At 45.3% G+C, this 19,801-nt stretch overlaps 6 protein-coding genes across 6 annotated transcripts; 1 reads left to right on the top strand and 5 right to left on the bottom strand.

The window, feature by feature from the left end:
- Positions 1 to 9,936: 9,936 nt before the first annotated feature.
- On the bottom strand, positions 9,937 to 11,601 carry SERLADRAFT_415829 (uncharacterized protein; the record flags this gene model as incomplete). Its single annotated transcript, XM_007318866.1, has 1 exon — positions 9,937 to 11,601. The coding sequence occupies one exon, from the start codon at positions 11,599 to 11,601 to the stop codon at positions 10,051 to 10,053; it is 1,551 nt and encodes a 516-aa protein (XP_007318928.1).
- A 334-nt stretch (positions 11,602 to 11,935) lies between these two features.
- Positions 11,936 to 14,069, top strand: SERLADRAFT_468873 (uncharacterized protein; the record flags this gene model as incomplete). Its single annotated transcript, XM_007318865.1, has 6 exons — positions 11,936 to 12,448; positions 12,529 to 12,698; positions 12,747 to 12,786; positions 12,841 to 12,998; positions 13,049 to 13,573; positions 13,673 to 14,069. 6 exons carry the CDS (start codon positions 12,082 to 12,084, stop codon positions 13,958 to 13,960), a joined length of 1,548 nt encoding a protein of 515 aa, XP_007318927.1.
- A 142-nt stretch (positions 14,070 to 14,211) lies between these two features.
- SERLADRAFT_468866 (uncharacterized protein) lies at positions 14,212 to 14,634 on the bottom strand (the record flags this gene model as incomplete). Its single annotated transcript, XM_007318864.1, has 1 exon — positions 14,212 to 14,634. The coding sequence occupies one exon, from the start codon at positions 14,514 to 14,516 to the stop codon at positions 14,298 to 14,300; it is 219 nt and encodes a 72-aa protein (XP_007318926.1).
- Positions 14,635 to 16,108: 1,474 nt separating this feature from the next.
- On the bottom strand, positions 16,109 to 16,909 carry SERLADRAFT_438506 (uncharacterized protein; the record flags this gene model as incomplete). Its single annotated transcript, XM_007318863.1, has 1 exon — positions 16,109 to 16,909. The coding sequence occupies one exon, from the start codon at positions 16,907 to 16,909 to the stop codon at positions 16,109 to 16,111; it is 801 nt and encodes a 266-aa protein (XP_007318925.1).
- A 172-nt stretch (positions 16,910 to 17,081) lies between these two features.
- On the bottom strand, positions 17,082 to 17,979 carry SERLADRAFT_438505 (uncharacterized protein; the record flags this gene model as incomplete). The annotated part of the gene is made up of 3 exons (XM_007318862.1): positions 17,082 to 17,441; positions 17,496 to 17,623; positions 17,661 to 17,979. 3 exons carry the CDS (start codon positions 17,977 to 17,979, stop codon positions 17,082 to 17,084), a joined length of 807 nt encoding a protein of 268 aa, XP_007318924.1.
- A 765-nt stretch (positions 17,980 to 18,744) lies between these two features.
- Positions 18,745 to 19,173, bottom strand: SERLADRAFT_468865 (uncharacterized protein; the record flags this gene model as incomplete). The annotated part of the gene is made up of 1 exon (XM_007318861.1): positions 18,745 to 19,173. A coding segment is annotated over one exon (363 nt), but the record flags the coding sequence as incomplete, so codon positions are not given.
- Between the last annotated feature and the right edge of the window lie 628 nt (positions 19,174 to 19,801).

Raw genomic sequence — 19,801 nt, 5'->3', positions numbered from 1 at the left:
GGGCAATACCTCCATGGAGACGTTCTGAGAGCAGTGGGAGCACCTGATCAGCTAAGACACCCTCCACAACAGTTTCTACAACCAAGACTGACAAATTATGACATTTGTTTATAGTATGAGAAAACATGCATTGGCCAGGGCTTGAACCTGGGACTCCAGCTTTCATGGTCTGGTGCTTTACCAACTAAGCTACCAAGGCGTACTTGGAAAGCATACTGATTGGTTGCATGCACAGAAGGTCCAGAATCACTGTACACGGGTGCGGATCCCATTGTGTTGTGATAAAGACCTGAACACTGGCCATCTTCAGAACGGAAACCCAAGGTAGAGTCACAGTCAGTGGGAGGACATCCCCTCAACATACAGCCAGCTGATGTGGAAAAAGTCCGAATACAGCTAGACAGCCTGTCCATTGGATCAGCTTCTGGAAGGCATATAACACCTCCGAGGAGTCATCCAACACCTCTGAGGAGTGATTCAACACCTTCAGGAGTGAATGGGGCAACACACACACAAATGTGTCTACTCCCTGGAGTACCTGCACAAGTTCCTAAAAGAGCAGTCATGCCTGCTGAAGTCCTAGGAGTACGCAGAAGCAGTCGCCAGACCCGTCCTGCAGACAAAAACCGAGACTATCAAAGGACTCTAGATGAGGAACAGTCTCGAAAAGAGCAGCATGACAACTCCATGGAGAAACCTAACACTCCTGAGGTTCATCAAGATACATCTGATACAGAGGAGACATTCTTTGCTGGAATAGCAAGTACCGGTCCATCTAACACAGACCTTTCAAGGACACTAAAGGAAGCCTTATCACGTCCGGATGGAGAATTATGGAAGTCTGCCTTGGAGGAGGAACTCCTAAGTCTCAATACCAATGCAGTATATGACACTGTCCCACTTCCGAAGGGAGTGAAACCCATCACATCAAAACAGAAATATTGAGAGATACAAACTCCGGATTGTTGCACGAGGTTTTACTCAAAGGGAGGGGATTGATTACCAGGAGGTTTTTGCTCCAGTTGCAAACTTAGAGTCAATCTTATTCTAGCCTTGGCAGCAAAGTACGACCTAGAACTTGATCAAATGGACGTATCCACAGCTTATCTCAATGGAGAACTTGAAGAAGAACTGTACATGCTTCCTCCAGGGGGTGTTCCTATCCAACCTGGATACTGCTGGAGATTGAAGAAATCCATCTACGGGTTAAAACAAGCTGGTTGTACATGGAACAAAACTTTTGATCGCAAGCTCCAGGAGCTCGGTTTCACAAGACTAAATGCAGAAACATGTCTTTATGTATTCCGGGACAACAAACAAATATGCTTTGTTGTTGTCTATGTAGATGACCTCCTCTTAGGAGCTTCATCCCGAAAATTCATGGATATCACAAAAGCCAAACTCGAATCCATATTCAAAATGCGGGACCTTGGAGAAGCAAAATACATCCTCAGAATAGAAATCAAACGTGATTGTTCAAACAAAACAATATCCCTATTGCAACGCCAATATATTGACACAATCCTGGAGCGTACTGGAATGAATAACTGCAAACCAGTATGGACACCAATGGCCCATGGATCAAAACTCCTCGCAAATGCTCCAGGGGAAGATATTATGCAACACGAGATGCATATTGAAGGGTGTCAAGTGTCATACCTCTCAATTGTAGGCTCCCTCATGTATGCCCTGCTCAGAACCCGCCCAGACATTGCCTACATTGTTGGAATACTAAGCAGACATAGCTCAGCTCCAAGGAGCCATCACTGGGAAGCTGCAAAATGTGTCCTCCGATATCTGAAAGCAACCAGGGACATAGAACTACAATATGATGGCACAGATGTCTCCATGGACATGGATTTCTATGGATATTCAGATGCAGATTGGTCTGGAGACCCAAACACGTCTTGATCAACATCAGGCTTTGTTTTTATCACCATCTGAGGAGCAATCTCCTGGACAAGCAAAAGACAAAGCATGGTAGCTTTATCCTCCACAGAGTCAGAGTACATTGGATTGAGCAATGCTGGACAACACCTTGCATGGCTTCAGACATTTTTTGAAGAAATTGGACATGCTCAAAATGGACCTACAATATTGCACTGTGACAATCAAGCAGCTATTATTCTTACACGAGATCCACAGTTCCATGCTCGCACAAAACACATTCAACGGAAATATCATTTTATCCGAGATGACTTAGTATCAAAGGGAGAGGCAGTAATCAGATATGTTCCTACAGGAGATATGGTTGCCAACATTCTCACTAAACCCCTCACTCATGAAAAACACTGGAAATTCTCTAAAGCTATGGGACTACGGTTGCACTCGAGTGGGAGTGACAAAACCGGATAAACCCGGTCTCTGTTGAAGCAGCCATTGTTCTCCTAGGAGTCATGATACTATAGCAAGTAGCACCTCCGACTATAAGTAGTAGGGGGTTTAGTATAGAAATACCTCAGTTGTTTCTATAGCCTCTTGGGCAGCAGCTGAGTTTCACATAGTTTTATTACCGGAGACCCAATGGGAGATACAAAAGGAGTGGCACTTCAGAGAAGAAAGACAAGGCAGTGGAAGAGAAGAAAGACAGATCCAGAATAACTTACAGCAGATCAGGACAAAGAATGGAGGTTGACAAAGTAAAGTATTGGGCAGAAGGATGATGCTTCAAACACAAAGAGAAAGGGCACAGAGCCCAAGATGATCACAAAGAGGGAAGTGATGCAGAAAACAAGCCAAAATTTGATTTATGCAAAAACATGAGCAAAAAAAAGAGAGACAAACTGTTGAAGGATTTTAAAAATGGCCAGCTGTCTTACATCAGCAGATTGAGCCAAGAAACAGTGTAAATAGATATGCTTGGGACAATATCCATGCCCTTCAAGCCCTCCTCAAGTTTGATACTATGAGCAAAATAGACCCACTATTCCCATCTATTCTTTTTCCAGACTTTAAGAAAGATATGAAGCAGATCTTTGAATCAAAGATCATTGCATTAGTATGTTAACTTCCTATCTCTTGCTCTCTCTCTTGACCTATTGACACATGCCTGCTGACCTTGTATCAGGTGCTGAAACTCATGCGACTTGATCCTGGATCTTTACAAGGTTCATCTCAAGGAAGGCCAAAAACTAATGCACAGCTGTGTTATTTGCAGCTGTCCTTGTGAGTGGCTTATTTCTTGCACAAATAGTGCTTGCTGATTTCTTATTACATAGGTTCAGTTTTTAGTTTCGCCAGATACCAATTTCTGTTGTAGGAGATGTGAGTGGCATAGCTTATGGCAAGAAATTCTACATGTACAAGAAGCTATTAATTTGCAAGTCCAATACCATTACTGTCCACACCCTCTTCAAGTACCTCAACTTCTTTGCATTTGGACCATGCACTACGCATGCTCAAAACCCACTTGTGCAAGAAGGAGACGGCTTCACCAATGATCTAGAAGATGCCATGCTCGCATTTCATAAATCAGCGTCCAACATTCAGGTGGTTGAGATTGAGGCTCACCCAATAGTGCCAGCAGAGGCTTGTAGTAAGGGTTCTATGTCCGCACTAAGTAACTTGGACTCAGACACTAACCTAGGTGAGTTCAAGTTGTCTATTTATCTTTGTACATACTGATATGGTTATTATTTTCTTATCTTCTCTATGTCTTGGTTCTCGAACACTTTTCCCATTACACCTCTGGCTCTAGGGCTAGAGGTATCATTTGCTATCTTACTTCTCATAGCCCTCACAGGCTTTCTTAACCATCACTACCACTTTATATCACAGATCAGAGACTGGGTATCACTCCCAGCCAGCCAGCACAATGGGTAGGGACTGGTAGTAGACATCTCGCCAACCAGCTCCAAGCCCCACCAAGGCCTGGATATACTAATAAACACTTTGATCAGGATCGTACCTCATCATGAGGATACGGTTCCTAAACACGCGTGACAAACACCTATTACTAGTACAATTCTCTCACCCGCTGATTAATCATTCAAAGTTGTACGATAGTTGTTCCCTTTTTTCTTATTGGATGATTTATTCCTCAGACCACTTTTCGTCTATTCTCCTTTCGGTCTGAGGAATGGACGGTTAGCTATATAAAGCCTTACCTATTCATGTATAGTTCCTTAGTTTTCTATTACTTGATTTACCTGCTTTACTCCTCAACCAAAACCCTTGAGTTTACTCCCAAGTCCTCTACTCGCTATATTTACTAGCGTCTGTCAACCTCAAAGCTCATTGAACCTCTTACTCCCTGCAAGTGCAGTAGGAGACAGGTTTTGCTTTTGTTATAGTTTATCGTTGCCTCACATTTACCCCACTCATCTCTGCCAACCTGAAATACAGCCCAAGCTGATATTGAGCCACTAGCTGTACCAAAGAAGAAAGGGAAAGGCTGTGCCAATGCTGCACCCCCAGTGAAAGCACAGCAAATATGCAGGAAAGTGAAAGAGATCATAGCTGACAAGTGAATTCAGACTTATGCTTTACATGTCATTTTTCAGTGTTTTTGCGAAAATATAGTTCCTGTTTTGATACAATGGAAACACCAGTCACTCGAGCTAATCACTGGTCATTATAAGATATTATCTAGCTATTGCAACATACAGATTATTCATTGGAACTCCATTGCAATGGTATTCCAGTCAAACCAACACACTATTATAACTTCATAGTGATGCATTACATTGAGCCACTACTCAGATTGGGACTCCATTAAAATGTTGTTGCAATTCATTGTGATGAGACCTATAGTTTTATTACAAGCTCATGGTTTTCCTGCAATGCCTTGCCATGCCACATCGGCATTGGGGCCTTATAAGGCATCACAAGACATTGGAACTGGGTTTCAAAATTTCCAACATCAAGCACCACAGAAAAAGTCGGATGTTCCACAATTAATATGTGGCACAAATGTCTAGATTTTTGCCACATGTTGATCAGATGTTCAAGGATTGAAATGTGATTGAAATGGGCATATGTTACACTACATATCTATTAATAAGTCTAAGTGAAACTCAGCTGCTGCCTAAGAGGTTATAGAAACAACTGAGGTATTCCTATGCTAAACCCCTTACTACTTATAGTTGGAGGTGCTACTCACTAAGGTAATAATCCTGGGGAACAATGGTGACTCCATGGAGAATAATGGCTGCTTTAGCAGAGATTGAGTTTATCCGGTTTTATCATTTATAAGATATGAAGCACATTTTGACAGTCTATTCATGCATGAACATCTCGGAATTCCATTATATTTACTGAATAATATTGTACATATAATATAATTACCAATTACCATACTTATTCATATAAACTACTTTTTGTTGGCAAAAATGTTCTTGTAATTGTCCATAGCTTGGGATCATTGTCCTTGTCGATGGCAGCAATGAAATATGATTTGTTCTCCTTTATATATACAAATCTGCGAAGAAAAAAAACCCCAGCCTGCAAAAACCCCATGTCCTCCACAGCAAACCAAATATCCGATGGTTGGATGGTGTTACAATTGACGTACCAGTACCTACTCACACTTTACTTTTCGTACTTTACTTTTACTTTTTCCAAGTCACATGACCAGTCATGTGACCATTAAACCTTACTTCTCATTTTCGGACCTTCCCTTTAAATTTCATTTTCCGCTTTAACCTTGTACTGTAGTTTTCACACTGTGCCATGTGGCACTTCCCTTTTAGTTCAGACTCCTTTCTCGCGCGGCGCTGCCTTTATTCTTATTTTTTATATCTCACGCAGTGGAGCTGGTCACATGGGCTAGGCCCCATGACATCAGCAGCCACTGCCTCTAGCAACTGTACAGTACATATTTACAAACAAACCTGTATTAGTATATAAACCCCAATAGATCTTGGGGAAGGACTCAGCGAGTCCTCCTCTTGTATCCTCACAACTAACTTGTTGAAACCTAAGGGGTGATCCCTTTCTTATCTCTCTGACAGTCAACGGTACATACTGTTGATTGGTATTCCCTTTCTGCTTGTCTGAGTTGTGCACCAGAGTAACTAACTCTTGGTTGTTACAGATGGTGGGTCTCTGAGACCTATTTCTCATGACATAAAAAACCCCATCTGAAAGACCCCGAGAGCCTCCTCAAAGTTCTGCCTAAGGTGGTGCAATGTCTGCTGACCAAGCACAGAAGAGCCTTGATGCCATTTCATCAAAGCCTGTCAGAGTGAGTGTCGAGATAGAAAAAAGGCTCACCCACTAATAACCCAACAAGGATGCATTTCTCAAGGATTTCTCCATTACATGGGGATAAGCAATGTCCAGCCAAAAAATCTACCCACCTTCCCATTTGGCATTTCCAAAGATCACCAAACATGGCCTAAGGATCCCTTGACTCAGAAACCATATCACCATTACAACTGGGCACTTACCACAGATGACAAGACCAATACCAAGTCTCTTCAAGAGATCCAAGCCTGGGTCACAGATAATGCACCCACTAAGATTCGAGAGGCTGGCATTATAGATTGAGTTGATTTGCTATCTTCATGATTGAACAAAGAGTCCATCTTATGGCAGTTTTGGATTGGATTTTGACTCATCTTTTACTGTACAGGACTCAGTCATCTAGATACAATATGTATTATTTGAAGAATTACAGGTCTACAAGTTGAAATGGCAAAATGCCTAAGTCCTTGATGGATATCTTGTTGATATGCACAAAAATGAGTGTATTCTCAGATGATATCAATGTTCGGATATCTGGTCAATATCCCGTGGATATCACCAGAACATCCGGAGATTGGTGGGAGATATCCATGGTTGAAAATCCGACTTTTTTGTGGCTTAAGCCACCTGAACATATATTTGGTGCATTTACATCCACCAGAAATTTTTGGAAGTCACACGGAAAGCTTTAAGGCCCGTTCAGCAGCCTCCATTTCAAACTGTTGCCCGCCAAAAAAGTCTTGTTTCGTTTCAAAACGGCGCCCTTTTGAAATGGGCTCATTTCGGAATGAGCTGACGTGTTCGGCAACACTGTTTGTTTTGAAAAGAGCTTGTCACACCACTGAGTTCTGATAAGATAAGATAGGCCTTTGATGCCATCATGTGATCATGTGGTGAAGAGTGTTACGCTTGGTGCCACAAACCAGAAAGTTGCTATCTCTTCTCGTTTAGATTATTTAGCATTTTTGGTATGAGAGAAAAGCCAAGACTCGGTAAATACAAATATAATACTGTAAGAAAAACTAAAAAAAATGGTGCCATGTAAGACGGGATAGATTTTTTTGTGGCAAAGATGATAAAATTCAAGTTGGTGATTTGCCTCGTCGTGCTAGTGGTCACAAGCCAAGTCATGTCATGTGATGGTGTCAGTTGTGGATGACACCTATCTTACACTACGGGCATGGAGGCATGGACGCAGGGTGGTTACAGAAGCCAGTGTTACTAATTCCATCAATGCTGATGGCATTGGTTAAATGTGGCTGAGGACTCATAAAATCAGCCTTTGAAACGGAGCTAAAAAGGAGCCAAGTGGGCAGCTCCTTTTTGAGGCTAATTTTTTGAGTTCTCAGAGGTTCTCAGCCACATTTAACCAATGCCACCAGCATTGCTGGAATTAGTAACACCGGCTCCTGTAACCACCCTGCTTCCATGCCTCCATGCCCATTATGTTCAAAACGAGCGCGTTTGCAAACAGCTCTCGTTTTGAAACGGAGGCTGCCAAACGGGCCCTTATAATCCAACAAGGTCCAGCCCGTGGCTCTGCCACTGGTGCAATATTTTTGCTATATGATAAATAATAATGATAATAATACTGTTAAGTGATCAAAATGTTAAGTCAGTAAACTTATGCTGTCTGTAATGTATGTTAAGTCTTTGAATCCTATGATGCATGTTTGACTTGCAATTCTGTCATTGAATGTCCTTATAAGCCTGCCCTAAACTTGCACAGTATACTGAATCAAGCAGATGGTTCATTGAATCTTTGCAAACATCAACATATATTGTAACGTAAAAAGTCTATGGTACTACATTAATAAATTGATGAGAAATAAAAAAAGAGACTCCAGAAATGGTAAAGGATGAAAATATGATCTGAGAATAAAACACTTTAGTAAAAAGGGTGAGAATTGGGGAAAAATCTACTTGCCAGTCACGGATAAAGCCAGTCAGAATTCCGGGATACACCACATTGACGGTACATCTGTCATTTGAACCATGTGGAAATAGCACTTTTATTCTCTCTCCTGAAGTGCAGCGAGACAATGCAACGTAAAGTTGCCCATGTGAAAACACTGGAACACGTAAATCCAGCCCAACCTGTGTCACTGATTGACCTTGAGACTTGTTGATGGTCATGGCAAAGGCAACATGGACAGGGAATTGACGATGTGATAGCTTGATGGGCAATTCTTCTGATGAAGGTTCCAATGTGAGGCATGGAATAAAAGCTATCTTTCCTGCATGTTTTCCTCCCAAGACACGGCACTTCAATACTCTTCTCTTCATCTCTATCAAAATCATGCATGTTCCATTACAGAGTCCATTTAGGGGATCAATATTGCAGAGGAGCATAAGTGGACATCCAGCTTTAAGTTTGAGGTGCGCTTCAGGAAGGCCAGATACTTGCAAGGAGTTCAAGAATTCCACAGGATAATTTTCATGCCCCTCTCCAATCACTTTATCAATTGACAGAGCTACTAACTCTTTTCCAGGGAATTTTGTGAGCATTGCTGAATTAAGGTTGCTAACGACATCATTTTTTGTGGAGAGAATGGTGCAGTGGAGGAAATAATAGTCATCTTGGTCTCCATTTGCAATTCCAGGATAGGTAGTGTCGACTAATGAGTCTATGGTGTTTTCTGGCATAAGCATGTTGGCGGGAAGCTCAATAGTTCCACCTCCTGCAATTCCACAACCACTACCAACATCCAACTAGCAAAGGCTTCACTTTCTGGAGTACAGTCCAGGCACATGTTCTGTGTGAGATAGCAGATATGGATATTTGTCCACAGTTGTGACCTTCTAAGAAAGGCAGAAATAATGCATTGCCTTGACCCTCTTGGAACAACAGGTGTTGTTTGGCGGAAGTCCCCTCCAAAGACCATTATAATGCCTCCAAATGGAAGTTGATTATCCAAAATGTCCTGCAATGTACGATCTAATGCTTTAATCCCATGACAGTGTTGCATTGGCGCTTCATCCCAGACAATAACTCCGGTATGTCTCAATACCTCATGGAGGTCAGAGTTTTTTTGGAATCCTGCATGTGGATGTTTCATGTACAGGAATAGGGATTCAATCTCAGAGGATGCTACACATAGAGCAACATTATGATTATCTCTTGCTCAAGCAGCAGCGGCAATTGTATTACAGAGATATGTTTTTCCCTTACCTTTACCTTCAGCACTGTGAATAAAGCACTAATTATGATAGATTGACTGTATAATGGTATCAAAAGCATTACGTTGCTCTTGACTGAGCTACTCCATACTATCTTTAGAGTAATAATAATACAGTAAAGTGATCAAATTTTATTTAATCAGACGTCAGTGAACTTGTGCTGTCTGTCCTTATAAACGTGAGAATTTCAATGTGGCTGCAATTTTCACTGCACTCGTTACTACTGCACTACCTTCCCTCTACTGCTAACCGAAAACCACGCGAGCGAAACTAAGCGAAAAAACGTGCTCCCACGTGTGCCGCACGCGACTTTTGGGACCACCGTCCCCTTCGTTATAGATGCACGTTGATATCCTGACAAAGTGAGTGTTCACACCGGTTTGCGAGGAAGGACGGGTGGATTTTCTCTTTTTACTCGTCACTCCGGCTCATCCTTTTTTCCCCGAGTCCATTTCAAGCGTATAGACAGCATCGAATGTAAATTACAGAGGTGTGTGTTTAAATACCTTCATTTGAGAAAACATAATTTGGCGTCGTGCGCGCTGTGATGATTCCGACCACAGCAATCTGAGAAAAGTCATGCACATTCGCATGTATGATTCGGTGAAGTGTACACTAGATGAAGGACATGACATCAGTAGATAATTGCAGTGAAAACAATGGATAGTACAACAAGTCATCTGGCTAACCCAGCTCTGCAGCAACACAAGTCTGCAACAGTCTATTAAACGGCGCATTGAACCACGGAAATCTACCGTCCAAATCATCAAACTTGATCCCTTCAAGTGGCCGTCCCATTTTCTTCCGGAATTGCAACATCTTCAACAACCGATGCAGATTCACATTCTTTGCCGTATCCTCGATCACGATCTCCTTTAAGCCAGGCCAGAAAGACTCAGCCCCATGTCCCTCATCCTCACTATCCACGCCCACCGCCCTCTCCTCCTCCTCCTCCCTTCTAGTGTCCCCCCGCGTAAGCACCTTCAGCATCGTATTTGTATACACCGATACCGTCAGACTAACCACATTCGGAAACGCTCGCACAGCGGCGAATGCCACATCATCCTTGTTCAGCCCACCATACAGTGTAAAGTTGCGTAGATTCACATACTGCGCGTCGTACCGCAGAAAGTCGACCAGCGTATTCATTACGTTGTATGAATAGATCCGCCGCAGGTCGAGTGTAAGGGAATGGAGGGAGGGAATGTCGAGTAGTTTGAGCACATTGTAGAGGTATGAACATGTGCGCACTGGCATTAGTACCAGCGTATGCAGGACGGGTAGCTTCACTGTCTCAAATAGTGCCCTAGCATCCGCTGCATCAAAACGTACAGGATCACCGTACAACACAAGACTACCCAGCGCGGGCGACGCCCCAAGGAGGTTCAGAAAATCACGAGCACTAAACCGTGTTTCATGTACATGCAAGATATCATTGAGTGACGTCGAGGATAGGATAAGTGAGGTGAGCGTGTTGTTCTGGAAGAAGTGGCCGAACGTGCTTGGAGGTACATTGCGCACTTCTAACGACGATAGTACAGGTGCGCCGCCGTTCGTAAATAGTGCTAATTTGTCGTGTGTGACTGGTGGGCCACCTTTGATCGCAAGACAGAGCTCACAGAGGCTTGGGGCACTGGCGTTCACAAGCTGGAAGAGCAAGGGGCACGCCAGGTCCCACTGCGACATGATTGACAGCCTACGACAGCGTGCGATACAGTCTGCCAACAGTACAGCGATGCGCCTGCTCTCAACCGGCGACACCGCCGCCCGCGCACTCGTGTCTACAATATATATATCGAGGAGATGCTGTTTAGCGCGTGTGATGTATGTTTCGAGTAGCTGCACGGACTGGTCTGGGTAGAGCCTGATGTCAGTTGCCCAAAGAGAGGCTGTGGCGATAGCGATGGAACGCCAGAGCTTCGAAACATGCGACAAGACGAGGGCGAATCGTGGTTTTGAAGAGACCCGCTCAAAGAAGACGCGTGTCGTTGCTGGCTCTGAAAGGGCTGGCTTGAGAACCTCGTTAAAGATAGCTGAGAGGAGCTCGTCGGGTAGGAGAGATATGTATGATGCTCGGTCGGGTTGGTCATGCTCTTTGAGGCGAGATCGTTTGAGGGTGAGACGTTGTTCGGCGGCAGCGAGTTGGAGACGAAGGGACCGTACGTTCTCTTCTTCATGCCGTACTTCAGCCCTCAGCAACGATAGGTCTGCACTCCCTTGCAGGGTTGGAGGCATGACGTGGGTATATGGTAGGGCTATTTAAGTGAATTTAGTGGGATGTGGAGCTCGAGGTAGTTTTGCGAAAAAAGATATGAATTGACGTACGGCGAACTCGAATGATGACAACCTCGAATCCTTATTAGTACTGTGCGGCCATCATATAGTGAAGTTGGAGCTGACAGCGCACAGCCTGTTGTTGGCCAGACTAGACAGATAAGCCCGGGGCGCCTCGATATCTGTTCTCTTCGAAGTATACGGTGTTAAAGAGAAAGTAGCGTCGTGGATGTGAGCTCGAGGTGGTCCAATGGAGAGCTACCAATTGCAGTTGCAGGTGAGCGTGGCATTACGGTCTGTCAAAGTCTTGTCAACATCGGATCGGCTTTGCTAGGTCTTCCCCTTGCTCTTACCCTTGTATAGACCGTGGAACCATTCATTTCATGCATAGAATATGTATATGTAGCCGTGACTGTCTCAGCTTTCAATGGACATCGTGATATGAACGTTCTTGATGATAACCAGCCAAGCCACGGTACGGCTCGAGACTCGCTTGAATCTTTGCCTGCCAGCTTAAGCGGGGAAGAACACTCAGGCCCTGAAGGCACAAGTACCAGCGACGTTGGATCACATTCAATTCCACAGAGCATTACTTCACGGCTCTTCGTCTCACATTTCCTCTCCACCTGGAATTCTCGCGTCTTCGAGTTCGGCGCCATCCTTTTCATTGCAAGTCTCTACCCGCGTACGCTCCTGCCAGCCTCTCTCTACGCACTTCTGCGGGGTGTCTCTGCAGTCTTGTTCTCCCCTTCAGTTGGAAAGTATGTGGACAGCAGGAATCGTCTTCACGTCGTGAGAGTGTCGATAGGTGAGCTAGTTTAGCGCTCGCATATGTTCTGCTGGTGTGGTACTATGTCGATCTGCTGCTGATCTTGGGACTCGAAACAGTTGGACAACGAGCCGTGTCCGCGATATCCTGCGCTGGGTTCCTATATCTCACCTTCAGCAAGCCAAAAAAAATATGGATAGAAGTCCTCGTCCTCAGCGTACTCGGTGGCCTGGCCTGCGTAGAGAAGCTATGTTCGATCATGAACTTGGTCGCTGTAGAACGAGACTGGGTCTGTATATCGATCTTTACATGTGTAGTCGCACTGATAATCATATAGGTCGTCGTGATCGCCGGGGACAACGAAAGCGAACTTCAAAGTATGCATAATGTCTCCAGTCTATCATGATAAGTATCTGACCACAGTACCATAGCTCTTAACTCTCAAATGAGGCGGATCGACTTGTTCTGCAAGTTGGTTGGCCCATTAGCGATATCTATGATCGATGGTATCTCCACCATCGTGGCGATCTGTGTCGTCTTGGCGCTTAATGTCACATCGGTCCCTGTAGAGTACTTCGCCATCGCAAAGGTTTGATCCTATAATTTTGAACTTGGGACTGCTCTAATGTAAATATCTAGGTCTATGCCTTGGTTGGCGGTCTGCAGGATGATAGATCATCTTCCCAGCCCCTCGAGCAACCCGTGGTCTCTACGACATCAGAGGGGCTGACATCCTTCTCGTTGTCATCAGCGATACACTCATTCTATGCGCCCCTCTCAGACTATCTCCACCACCCCGCCGCACTCCCATCAATCGCGCTATCAATTCTCTATTTCACCGTGCTCAACTTTGGCGCCCAAATGATCACCTACCTCCTCAACACCGGCTACAACTCATCCTTCATCGGTGCCATTCGCGGCGTGTCGGTTCTTTTTGAGATTTCCGCGACTTGGCTTGCCCCGTTGGCGATGAATAAGGTGGGGCCTATCAGGGCTGGGCTTTGGTTTATCAATTGGCAGCTTGGATGTGTGGGGATGGCGGTAGGCGTATTTTGGTTTGCAAAACTTCCATCCTTGGGTGCGGCGGGTTTGATAATAGGGGTGATCATGAGCAGAGTAGGTCTATGGGGATTCGACCTCTGTGCTCAGCTTATCATACAAGAGGTAAGCTCTGTATCATTGCTTTTACTCCGCGGTTCTCCGCTAGCGGCCCTCCTCGCGCGATGGCTAATCTGATCTGTTTTTGTTTTTGTGAATGGACAGGAAGTCGACTCGAACAGCAGAGGATCTTTCTCAGCCATGGAAGCCTCCCTTCAAAGCTCGTTTGACCTCTTGTCTTTCGCAGCCACCATCGTCTTCTCGCGTCCTGCCCAGTTCCGTTATCCTGTTCTGCTGAGTGCTGTCGCTGTCTTCGCGGCAACGACCTTGTACTCCGTCTTCGTAAGGAGCAGGCGAGGCCACCTGATGCATGTCTTGCAGTGTCTGGGGAAAATGTACCACAAGAACGACGACGTTGGGACGTCCGCCGAAACTCAAGGACTGTTAGCTTGAGTATGCATAGTATCCGTGCTGTCTTCAGACTTGAAAAAATAAAAGGTTCCAGTAGCTATGGAGGCATTGCTCGAATAAATTCATATTGAACGAGAAAAAAAAAAAAAAAAAAAAAAAGATCGATGAGAATTGGAATTGATCTGAAAAGGCTTTTGTATTGATGCTATGACTATGTAAAACAACATGTTGGCATCACAGAAAAAAGGATACAAAGTACAATAAGCAGCTGTCAAATTCTGAAAAAGAGGTTTCGAATACAATCATAAGCAAGATCTTGGTAGTAATCGATGGGATGGGACGTCACCATATCACTCTGTCCCTCCACACCTATCTACTGCTACAAGTCAACCAAGTGCTGATCAGCAACAGGAGCTAATGGATCATACGTCGCGTCGGATGACATATATAGTTCCAGCACCTCGAGGCTGGTAAACCTGTTGCCAATGTCATGGAGTGATGCGTGAAGCCAGTCATCAGGCCTTTTTTCCTTGTCCTTGATCAAGCAACTTAGTTCAATCTTGCCAACCGGATAGCCCATCTTCTTTCGTTTCTGCATCGCCGATGCGAGTTTGCGGAAATCTATATGCGAAATCTCCAACACAAATTCCTGGAGATGTTTCCAATACACTTCACCATCGGGGCTCTCGAAGATATGCGAAATGTCTCTGATACAGCCTATGATCTGGAGTGAGGTGACATCGCGAAAGGCAGAGGCTGCCTCATGCAGAACGTCGATATTGTAGGGATCGCACAACTTAAGAGTGCGGAGTTCAGGGTATGTGAGAGGGATGAAATTGAGAAGAGTGTTGGATGACTCGAGATAGTTTGAGAAGTCGATTTCAAAATGGTTCAGCAATGGCGCTCTGATCATCGAACATACGCCAGCTCGTGCTTGTCGTGATCGTCGTCGTATCCTCAACGACGTTCGTATTACCAATCGCAAAAATCGCAGACAACCGAGCTCTATGGCGATAGGTTCCCCACGTACTAGGAGGCACAGTGGAACTTCAAGTGTGAGGTCGGTCAGGAATGGTAGCTTTTGAAGAGTATCGCATAAGCTTTCGAGATACGTGTTTCCAGGAACGTCCGAAAATGAAAGCGTAGTCAAGGCTTTGGGATTGAAGCTTACGTGACACATGCTTGATAAAACTTCTGGTCCCAGTGGGATCAACGTAAGGGCTGGACCACCTCGTAAAAGTGGAAAATGGTGAGGACTAGATCCATCATGATGATCGCCAAATAAGAGGAGCTTCTCGAGGAAAGGAGCGTGAATAACTGTTGTCTGTCCAAATAAACCAAAAAGACTGGAAGATACATAGATGCCCAACGAGCGGCAGCGTTGGACAAACTGACTTAATTGCAATGAATTTGCGAGTTGTACTCCAGTTGTTGTTTTTTCTATCCAAACGTTGAGAAGAGACTGTTGAGAACGCTCGATGTAAAGTTTCGTTAAGTTATCCAAATGGTGAGAGAGCGGGATGTCGCCCATCGCCCACAGCGACGGAGTTCCGATAGCAACAGCTCTCCAATGTGAGGAGGCATGAGACATGTCTAGCAACGGATAGCTTCCATCTCTTTCATCATGATAAGGCATGTCAGAAACAACCTGGCGCATGATCAAAATGAGGATATCGTCTGGGAGTATAGATATGAAGGAGGGTCGAACTTGGAGAATGTCCTCGTAGTGTTTTAGCTCGGTTCGTAAGCTCTCCATCTTGCACTGCGAGACAATGGCTGATCGCAGTAAGGCTTCGAAAACATCTTTTTCGTCTTGCAATTCAGCTTTCAGTGCCGCTATCTTTCTTTTGTGACACTTTTCTGTATCCTCAGTTGCCATTGCAAAGGAGCTGCAAGTTGGAGATGATTATAGGGATCACTTGGGATCACCCTTTCATATTGGCTGCAAGCGTGAGAACAAGTTAAGATAAGCGCTATAGCCCATCGATCATCGATTGTGATGACCTTTGGAGGGACTCAGCGCAAGCAGCATAAGAGTTAAATATTCCAGCGAAGAAGCAGACATATGCATGGCCGTAACAACATCGCAAAAAGAAGTATACATGAGCAAATTGACGATAGTAGTAGTCAACAAGACGGAACGTCACCATATTTAAAACTCTGCAAACTAGGAGGAAACAATGGTACATCCTACATCGCGTCGAGCGATGATGTGTATATCTCCAGTACCTCACGGCAGGTAAGCATACTATTGGCCATGCCACCGAGTTGGGTGTGAAGCCAGTCATCAAACTGCCTCGCACCGTTGCACTCGACTGCACCGTCGAGCTCAACCTTGCTGACTGGGTAGCCACTCTTCTTCCGCTTCTGAATCACCCAAGTGAGTTTGCGGATATCTATACGCGGGCATTCCAAGACTAGTTCTTGTAGATGTTCCCAATACACTCCGTTATCAGAGCTCTCCAAGATATCCAGAACACTTCCTATGCGGCCTATGACTTGGAGTGAGGTGATGTTGTGAAAAGCTGAGGCCACGGAATGCGCGATATCGGAGGCTTGGTACAACGTAAGAGTATGAAGTTCAGGATAGGCAGGAGGATTTATTCGGAAGTAATTGGAGTATTTTTTGAATGTAACGGGTCGTTTCGAGAGGTTTATTTCATAATGGCTCAGAATTGGCGCTCTGACCAGCGAAAGTGTGCTGCAAGCGACATCTTCATCGCAGTCCCGCTGTGGTTCTATTATAAATCGCAAAAACCGCAGACAGCCAAGTTCTATGGCGATAGGCTGCCTAGGCGTTTCAGAGTACAGCGGAACCTGGTCTAGTGTGAGGTTGGTCAGAAATGGCAGCTCTTGAAGAGGCGCGCGTAGGGTTTCGAAATCTACAAGGAACCACAAGCCAGGTGAAAAGTAAAGGGAGGGCAAGACCTTGGGATCTAAGCCTATCTGACCCATCCTTGATAAGCTCGATAGTTCAAGCGACATCAACATAGGGGCTCCGCCTTGAAAAAGCGACAAGGGTGGAGTAAACCATCTGCAAATCTGCCTTCCAAGGCAAATTTCTTGAGAAATGGAGCGTGCGCATCTTTTAGCCGTTCAAATAAAAGAGGACATTCGTGAGGTACATGAATCTTCAAGGAGCGGCAACGTTGAATACACCGACTTAAAGTATCTGCGAGTTGTACTCCACGCCCGTCGTTGAATACCCTACTAAGAATCCGAATGTTGAGAAGAGATTACTGAGCGCGCTCTCGAGGTACCAGTTCAACAAAGTATCGAACTGATAAGGATACAGTAGGATATCCATCGCCCATAATGAAGGAGTCCGAACAGTGAGAGTCCTCCAGTAGGTGCACACATGTGATAACTCTAGCAACCTATAACATCCATTTGCGTTGGGTGAGTCAACAAGAACCTGGCGAATTATCATAACGAGGATATCGGCTGGGAGAATAGAAATGTATGATGGTTGAACTTGGAGGGATGGTTGAACTTGGAGGGATGGTTGAACTTGGAGGGTGTCCTGGTATTGTTTCAGCTTGGCTCACATTGTCTCCACTTTATACTGCGAAGCAACAACTTGTCGCAACAAGGCCCTGAGTACATTTTCTTCGTCCTGTAACTCAGACTTGAACGTGGCAAGGTCTCCTTTGTAGCGTGTTTCTGTACCCATGTTTGACATGGCAGAGCAGTTGGACGATGACTCTAGCATTCCAGAGAGAACGACAGGTCCAGTTCTTACCAAGCGTCGGTGGCCAGACTTGCCCGGCAGGTACGCCGGACCAGCAACGCTCGAGGTAAATGTCTGATAAGTAATCCCAACGGCGAAAGAAGGTATCCACCGCCCACAGCGACGGAGTTCCGACAGCAACAGCTCTCCAACGTGAAAACACATGAGACATGTGCAGCAATGGACGGCGTCGACCATAACTTGAAGGCGGGCCAAAAACAACATGGGGCATGATCAAAACTAGGATATCGTCTGGGAGTATAGATATGAAGGAGGGTCGAACTTGGAGAATGTCCTCGTAGTGTTTTAGCTCGGCTCGTAAGCTGTCCATCTTGCACTGCGAGACAATGGCTGATCGCAGTAAGGCTTCGAAAACATCTTTTTCGTCCTGCCCTGGAAATAACTATAGGGGCCACGGTTCTGCCCTTTCATATTTCGCTGCAAGTGTGAGAACTAGTTAAGCGGAAGATAAGTGCTATAGCCCATCGATCATCGACCGGGAAGGAAATTCCAGCGAAGGAGCAAACATATGCATATGCTAGTCTCCTATAAGCAGACCGTATTGACAGGAAGACAGTTGTGCCTGATCTTGTAACGCATATGCATGGGGAAGATAAATGTAAGGCCGTAACAATATCACAAAAAGAAGTATACATGAGCCAGTTGACGACACCACTAGTCGACAAGACAAAATATCACCACACTTACTACTCTGCCACTTGCTCCTCAAGTCCAGAATACCGACTAATAGTAGGAGATAATGGTTTATCCTACGCCACATCGAGCGACGTGCATATCTCCAGCACCTCATGGTAGGTAAGCCTATTGTCCACATCACCGAGTTGGGCGTGAAGCCAGTCATGAAGCTGCGTCGCTCCGTTGCACTCGACTGCACCGTCGAGCTCAACCTTGCTGACTGGGTAGCCACTCTTCTTCCGCTTCTGAATCACCGAGGCGAGTTTGCGGATATCTATACGCGGACATTCCAAGACTAGTTCCTGTAGACGTTTCCAATACACTCCGTTATCGGAGCTCTCCAAGATATCCAGAACACGTTCCATGCAGCCTATGACTTGGAGTGAGGTGATGTTGTGAAAAGCTGAGGCCACGGAATGCGCGATATCGGAGGCTTGGTGGAGTGTAAGGGTATGAAGTTCAGGATAGGTAGGAGGATTTATTTGGAGGTAATTGGAGAATCTTTCAGATACACGTGGCTGTTTCGAGAGGTTTATTTCTAAATGGCTCAGAACTGGCGCTCTGATTAACGAAAGTGTGCTGCAAGCGGCATCTTCCTTGCAGCACCGCTGTGGTCCTATCACAAACCGCAAAAACCTCAGACAGCCAAGTTCTATGGCGATAGGCTGTTTAGGGGTGGCGAAGTACAGCGGAACCTCGTCTAGTGTGAGGTTGGTTAGGAAGGGTAGCTCTTGAAGAGGGGCGCGCAGGGTGTCAAAATCCATTTCTTCAAGAAACCACAAGCGAGGCGTAAAGCAAAGGGAGGTCAAGGCCTTGGGATCAAAGCCTATCTGACACCTCATTGATAAGCTCGATAGTTCAAGCGACATCAACATAGGGGCTCCGCCTTGAAAAAGCGGCAAGGGTGGTAGGAAATCATCCGCACGGCCACCCTCCAGGACAAGCTCCTTGAGACAGGGAGCGTGCGCATCTTTTAGCCGTTCAAATAAATGAGGACATTCGCGGGGTACACGAATCTTCAAGGAGCGGCAGCGTTGAATACACCGACTTAAAGTATCGAGTTGTACTCCACGACCTTTGTTGAAGGCACCGAATACCCCACTAAGAATGCGAATGTTGAGAAGAGATTGCTGAGCACGTTCGAGGTACAAGTTCAACAAAGTATCGGACTGACTAGGACGCATGAGGATATCCATCGCCCATAATGAAGGAGTCCCATTAGTGAGAGACCTCCAGTAGGTGCACACATGTGATAACTCTAGAAGCCTATAGCACCCCTTTGCGTTGAGTGTGTCAACAAGAACCTGGCGAATTATCAAAACGAGGATATCGTCTGGGAGGATAGAAATGTGTGATGGTTGAACTTGGAGGGTGTCCTGGTATTGTTTGAGTTTGGCTCGCAGTGTCTGCACCTTGTACCGCGAAGCAACGACTTGTCGCAGCAAGGCTCTGAGCAC

This window comes from Serpula lacrymans (assembly GCF_000218685.1).
Source record: "Serpula lacrymans var. lacrymans S7.9 unplaced genomic scaffold SERLAscaffold_7, whole genome shotgun sequence".
In the NCBI taxonomy this organism is placed as follows: Eukaryota; Fungi; Basidiomycota; class Agaricomycetes; order Boletales; family Serpulaceae; genus Serpula; species Serpula lacrymans.
Note: the sequence above shows the minus strand (reverse complement) of the source record. Positions and strands in the feature narration are given on the sequence as shown.